The 6,298-nt window shown below is 51.6% G+C and overlaps 1 protein-coding gene across 2 annotated transcripts; it reads left to right on the forward strand.

The window, feature by feature from the left end:
* The first annotated feature begins 1,089 nt into the window (after positions 1 to 1,089).
* On the forward strand, positions 1,090 to 4,792 carry LOC119363422 (cysteine-rich receptor-like protein kinase 6). Of its 2 annotated transcripts, none has more exons than XM_037628773.1 (7): positions 1,090 to 2,104; positions 2,889 to 3,014; positions 3,115 to 3,254; positions 3,349 to 3,559; positions 3,662 to 3,917; positions 4,013 to 4,163; positions 4,249 to 4,792. In XM_037628773.1, exons 1-7 carry the CDS (start codon positions 1,258 to 1,260, stop codon positions 4,537 to 4,539), a joined length of 2,022 nt encoding a protein of 673 aa, XP_037484670.1. In that variant the 5' UTR covers positions 1,090 to 1,257; the 3' UTR covers positions 4,540 to 4,792. The 2 variants fall into 2 exon arrangements, with proteins under 2 accessions (XP_037484670.1, XP_037484671.1); XM_037628774.1 differs by having other exon boundaries at positions 3,680 to 3,917.
* The last annotated feature ends 1,506 nt before the right edge of the window (positions 4,793 to 6,298 follow it).

Below are 6,298 nucleotides of genomic sequence, written 5' to 3' on the forward strand. Positions count from 1 at the left end.
TATACGTGTGCTAATCTCGAAGGTGTCGTCCATTCGGCACTAGATCGTGATTGGATCATGAACAGTACGACTACATCAACCGTGTTATGGCGCTAACGCTTTCGGTCTTCAAGGGTATGTAGATACACTCCCCTCTCATTATTTTGCATCTCCTAGATTGGATCTTGCGTATTTTGTAGGAATTTTTTTGATTTTCATGCTTCATTCTCCATCAGGATATCGATACACCCTTCAAGAAGGGGAGAGGCTCGGAGCATCGTCGGCATCATGGCTGTCACATTGGTCAAGGGATTTGCCCGGTCCAGAGCCCCATGCCTCCCAACCGCCCCAACTAGCCACCAATTCCGGCGATTGGAGTTCACCGACATCCCTGCCCGACGGGGCAGGGAGAGGAGCGAGGACATGGCCACCATCTTTTGAGAACCACGTCTGTCGTCGTCTCGTTGCACAAGCAGCCAAGAACAACGCCCTGCATCGTCAGGCGCCACTCCATCCGCTAGGAAGGAGACACCCTCAGTGGCAGTGGTCACCGCCACAAGACCAATCGCTCGACGCGCTCCACACCACCTGACAACACTGCCCGCAGCACGGTGGGATCCCAATCGAGGAGAACACGACCGATCCCTCTACACCGTCGCCGTGGGGCTGCACCGCCGCCTCTTGACCCAACAGTCGTCGGATCCGCACGCCTCCGTGTTAGGAGACCCCGCCGAACCCCGCGCGCCCCACGAGTGGCTGGCCTGCGCCGCCAGGCTCTCGACCAGGGGAGGGAGGATGGATGCCCCATTGGCGCCCGCATCTCACGGACTTCGCCCGACTGACGCCTTCCGGCGGTTGCAAGGATGAGGGAAAGGGGGAGGAAGGACGTCGGGGCGGAGCTAGGGCTCCCGTGACGCGTGTGCAGAGCACGTGGAGGGAGGGAGCAGCCATGCAATATTTTTTTATCAGTTGTGGTATTTTTCTCTTTGTTTTTTTGGACTTGTGAATGATCTTTTGAACATGTCGCACTTTTAATACAGATGGTTAATGCAGAATCCGGATTATTTTATTTTCAAAAGAAGTTAAACCGAATGAGCATTGATCAGTCGCGAGCTCAAAGACCGTTATATCAACATGGCATCCATACACAAAACAAATGGTGAGCACGGACAAGTACGTGCTTTTCCAATTGCTAAGTCATTGCCGTGTACGACGGTCAAATTTAATTCGGCCTACAAAAGCTAGCACCAACTTCCCCGTTCCACCATCTGTGGTAGCATGGCTCACCACCGTGTCCTGTCCGTGGCCATCGTCGCCGTCGCACTGCTGGCTTCCCCCGCCGCGGCAGTATACCCATGGACAATTTGCGGCCGCAGCACCTACACGGCCAAGAGCCAGTACCTGGCCAACATCAACCGCATCGGAGCCACGCTTCCGAGGAACGCCTCCCGGTCGCCGGACCTGTTCGCCACCGCCCTGGTCGGCGCCGTTCCGCAGCAAGTCTGGGCCCTGGCACTCTGCCGCGGCGACGCCAACGCCTCCTACTGCCTCACCTGCCTCGACCAGGCCTTCCAGGACCTGCCCAACGCGTGCCCCTACAGCAGGGACAGCACCATCTACTACGACTCCTGCGTGCTCCACTACTCCAACATCCGGTCCCGCCCCGACGACGACACCACCTACAACCCGACGATCCCGCTCCGCAACAACGTCAACGCCACGGCGGAGCCGGCCCGGTTCCAGCGCGTCGTGGCCGCGCTCTTGAACGCCACCGTGAGCTACGCCGTCACCAACTCCACGCGGCTGTATGCGTCCGGGGAGGCCGACTTCGACCAGGAGCTCCCCAAGGTGTACGCCTGGGCGCAGTGCACGCCTGACCTGACGCCGGCGCGGTGCCGGGACTGCCTCACCGTGAACATCAAGACATGGGAGCCTGTGTTCACGGACGCTATTGGAGCCAGGATTCTTGGGATGAGGTGCAGCTACCGCTACGAAACAACGCCCTTCTTTAATGGCCCGGTGATGGTGCGGCTGGCAGGAACGTCGGCCAGCTCGGGCGCACCGGCGTCGGCGCCGGCTGTGGTGCCCAACGTTTTGACGCCACAAGCGGCGGCGGCCGGAGAAGGTGAGTCAAAGTTTTTGGGCCACTGTGGGAATTGACAGTGACAACACATCACCGATCCATCACAACTTGCGTTTGTTGCGAAAAGCCAGCATAGCTGTACACCACTTCCACATTGAAATCAAAATACCCGAGTCGCACGTTGTTTGGATACACTGTTCATACTGGTCTTAATGGAGAATAGGCTGGTCGTAATGAAGAGTTTATGATATTTGTGTATAATACTGCATCCGTAGTGCATAGTATTATAGTTTAATATTATAGGTAGTATTATTTATTGCCATGCATATTTATTTGTCATCATCATCCTCCGGCGAGGGCGATGCGGGGGGAGGGGGAGGGGGGGATGGGGCGGGCCGCCGGCGAGCAAGGTTCCCCCGGAGTTGCCCGGCTCGGGCGACGCGAGGGTCGGGGCAAGGCTTCCCCTTTTGTTGATCGACCTCAAAAAAAATTCAATATGGATATCTTCAACTAAAAATATTATGTATAACTCATTTATTGCAATCACAAACGCAATCCAGATCACAAGTGTGATAGGCCACAATGAAATAAAAATGACTACTTTCGTATTTGAAATAAAATTTATGGATAGCTCATTTCGTGTGTGTGTGTGTGTGTGTGTGTGTGTGTGTGTGTGTGTGTGTGTGTTTCCACAGTATTAATTACGTGCAAATCTCATCTGACCTGATACTTGTCCTCGTGAAAGTCCAGCTATGTTTTTTCAGTTCAAATTTGCAAAGATCTCATCTGACCGGATATTTGTCCTCTTGAATTGGTTAATTCACAGGGAGAAAGTACAGTGTTCCTGGCATGGTTCTCATAGTTCTTCTTCCTAGCGCAGCAGCCATAAACCTTGTCCTCTGCTTCCTTCTCTGGAGGAGGCGGCGCCCACTGGCAGAAGCAAACCAGTCATGTATGCCCTGCAAATTTCTTTCCCAAATTGTTGAATTGGTGGGGCCTAGAATGACACAAGGAGTCCCTGGCGCTGACAAATGACATTGATGTCTAAACAGATGGACGTTATTCTGCCGAAGCCAAGGACATTGAAAGTGTGGACTCGATGTTGATCGACATCTCAACTTTACGAGCTGCAACCGGGGATTTTGCGGAAGCCAACAAGCTTGGCGAAGGCGGATTCGGTGCGGTGTACAAGGTACCAAGCAGACATATCTTGAAGAAAAATTGTAGTAAAATACATCAAAAAATTTGGTAAGTGAGCTCGTCTTGGTTCGATACGATCTGCGCAGGGTACTCTCCCGGACGGCGAAGAAATAGCAGTGAAGAGGCTGTCCAAGAGCTCAACACAAGGAGTGGAGGAGCTGAAGAATGAGCTCGCCTTGGTTGCCAAGCTTAAGCACAAGAACCTGGTCAGGCTTGTCGGCGTCTGCCTGGAGCAGCAGGAGAGGCTGCTCGTCTATGAGTTCGTCCCGAACCGGAGCCTCGATAAGATTCTATTCGGTACTGACAGAATTTCATTGTGTCATTTGTTTCAGTTCCTATCTCCATGTTCTCTGCAACTCGTGGTACCATTACGTATTTGCATACACTGACCACTCCTAGTTGCTGAACATGTCGTAGACACGGAGAAGCGCGAGCAGCTCGACTGGGGAAAGAGGTACAAGATCATAAACGGGATTGCTCGAGGCCTGCAGTACCTCCACGAAGACTCCCAGCTCAAAGTCGTCCACCGTGACCTCAAAGCCAGCAACATCTTGCTTGACACCAACATGAACCCCAAGATCTCGGACTTCGGCCTCGCCAGGCTCTTCGGGCGAGACCAGACGCAGGCCGTCACCAGCCGTGTCATCGGAACATAGTCAGTACCATATCATACATATTCTTCGAGTTCAGGCAGCAGTAGTCGTCCCACCGTGCAGAGAAACTGACTGGATTACCACCCTGTTGTTCCAGCGGGTACATGGCGCCGGAGTACGTGATGCGCGGGAACTACTCCGTGAAGTCGGACGCGTTCAGCTTCGGGGTCATGGTGCTGGAGATCGTGACGGGGAGGAAGAACAACGACTGCTACAAGTCCCAGCAGTCTGAAGATCTCTTGACTACGGTACGTGCTGTTGCTTGGTTACCTCTGAATATATATGTATGCATCAGAAAGAATGTTTGGCTCATGACTGCTGCGAATGGCGCAGATATGGGAGCACTGGACGGCCGGAACAGTGTTGACTACGGTGGACCCGAGCATCAGCAGCAGCTTCTCGGAGAGCGACGTCCGGAGGTGCGTCCACGTAGGGCTTCTGTGCGTTCAGGGGAACCCGGCGGATCGGCCGGTGATGTCGTCGGTGGTCATGATGCTCGGAGGCGAAACCGTCTCTCTCAGTGCCCCGTCCAAGCCGGCGTTCTATGCGAGGAACGCCGATGCCGATCACCCGGTCATCTCGTCCACTGTCTCCGTGCAGGATGGTCCTGGAGTGTCTATTTAACAAGTTCAGTTGCAGATTGATTCATGCCTCACGCCTAAAGGCATATATAAAGGGATCTATTTTTTAAGAGAGGTCACTCTGCATAAGTGATACACATTCTGTAAGATGGTTTCACTGCAAGATGGAGAGATGTCGTTCAAGGCAAGGTTGCTCTACTGCAACACTATTTTTCCAGAAAGGAGGATAATTCCTAGCCTCTGCATCGAGCGATGCACAAAACCATTTTTATTATATTATTCAATAGAGTCTGACAAAATAAATACATGAATCAATTCAAAGTCATCTTTGTAGCGATCTATATTACTACACCTACTAGTTTGATAATGTGTCTTGACCTCACACCAATGCACACCATCTAATCCGGTGGCCTCACCAAGCCGCCACACGGCAAGCCGAGAGCATCATGCGCCCAACTGCAAAGTACCACGACCTTTTACAAGAATTATTTTGTTCATGTGCCAATGTAAATTATAAACTCACAGATGTACCCTGGTGTCCTGGTATGCCAGAAAAAATTATGCTAGACAATGTTGATTCTTTATAACAAAAGCCTAATATCGTTCTCTCTACGAAGGACCGAAAAGCCATCGGCCGTGTGTGACTGTGTAGCAAGTGTTTTTGTGGCAGGCTAATGGAATTCCTCTGTTCTACTGAAATGGCTAGGGAAATTGCCCTAACGGGAGATGCAGGGTTAAAACACTAAGAAAATATGAAAGGATTGTGTGTGTTCTTAGCTCCACACTTGTCCTGCATGCATCATTGTTTAAGATCCTGCCAAGAAGCAGCCTTAGCTCCATCATGAAGCCCCGGATGTTAGGCATCACCATGATGGCCCCACACATTGGCAAGGCATGGCAGCCTCGGTGAGCGCGTGGCATACAACACTATAAAAAAAGGACACATCTGTATTGATACATGGTTGTCATAGTAGGATGTACATCTGTGACGGTTTTATGACAGAATCAAGATAGTAATATATGTGTTGTCGGAGATGTGTTCCATGATAATAATCACTTTTCCATCATGGAAGTGTGCACTTTCATGACAGAAAATGGTGTGTCATGGCGTCATGGGAAGTGTTTCGTCAAGGGTAATCGGCTCGTGGCAGCTTCGTAACGGATCGCCGTTAAACTATCGGGTGCGAGTTCGGATCCGATATCTGAGGGAGTCCTGGACTATGGGGTCCTCGGGGAGCCGGCCTATGTGACATGGGCCAGACTGATGGTCCGTGAAGATACAAGATAGAAGGTCTTCTCCTGTGTCCGAACGGGACTCTCCTTGGCGTGGATGGCAAGCTTGGCGTCCGGATGTATAGTTTCCTTCCTCTCTAAACCGACTCTGTACAACCTTAGTCCCCTCCGGTGCCTATATAAACCAGAGGGGTTGGTCCTTAGAGGCAATCACAATCATACAGGCTAGGCATCTAGGGTTTAGCCATTACAATCTCGAGGTAGATCAACTCTTGTAACCCCTATATTCATCAAAGTCAATCAAGCAAGAAGTAGGGTATTACCTCTATTAAGAGGGCCCGAACCTGGGTAAATATCGTGTCCCCTGCCTCCTGTTACCTTCGATCCTTAGACACACAGTTCGGGACCCCCTACCCGAGATCTGCCGGTTTTGACACCAACATTGGTGCTTTCATTGAGAGTTCCACTGTCGTCACCAGAACGCTCGATGGCTCCATCGATCATCCACGACAATACCGCCTTGAGGGAGACTTTTCTCCCCGATCAAATCTTTGTATTCGGTGGCTTCG

This window comes from Triticum dicoccoides, chromosome 2B (assembly GCF_002162155.2).
Source record: "Triticum dicoccoides isolate Atlit2015 ecotype Zavitan chromosome 2B, WEW_v2.0, whole genome shotgun sequence".
Taxonomy (NCBI): Eukaryota; Viridiplantae; Streptophyta; class Magnoliopsida; order Poales; family Poaceae; genus Triticum; species Triticum dicoccoides.

Coding starts and splice junctions, on each gene's coding strand:
- LOC119363422 (XM_037628773.1), top strand. CDS start 1,258: ATGGCTCACCACCGTGTCCTGTCCGTGGCCATCGTCGCCGTCGCACTG. Junction 3,015..3,114: donor GGCAGAAGCAAACCAGTCAT/GTATGCCCTGCA, acceptor ATGTCTAAACAG/ATGGACGTTATTCTGCCGAA. Junction 3,255..3,348: donor GATTCGGTGCGGTGTACAAG/GTACCAAGCAGA, acceptor CGATCTGCGCAG/GGTACTCTCCCGGACGGCGA.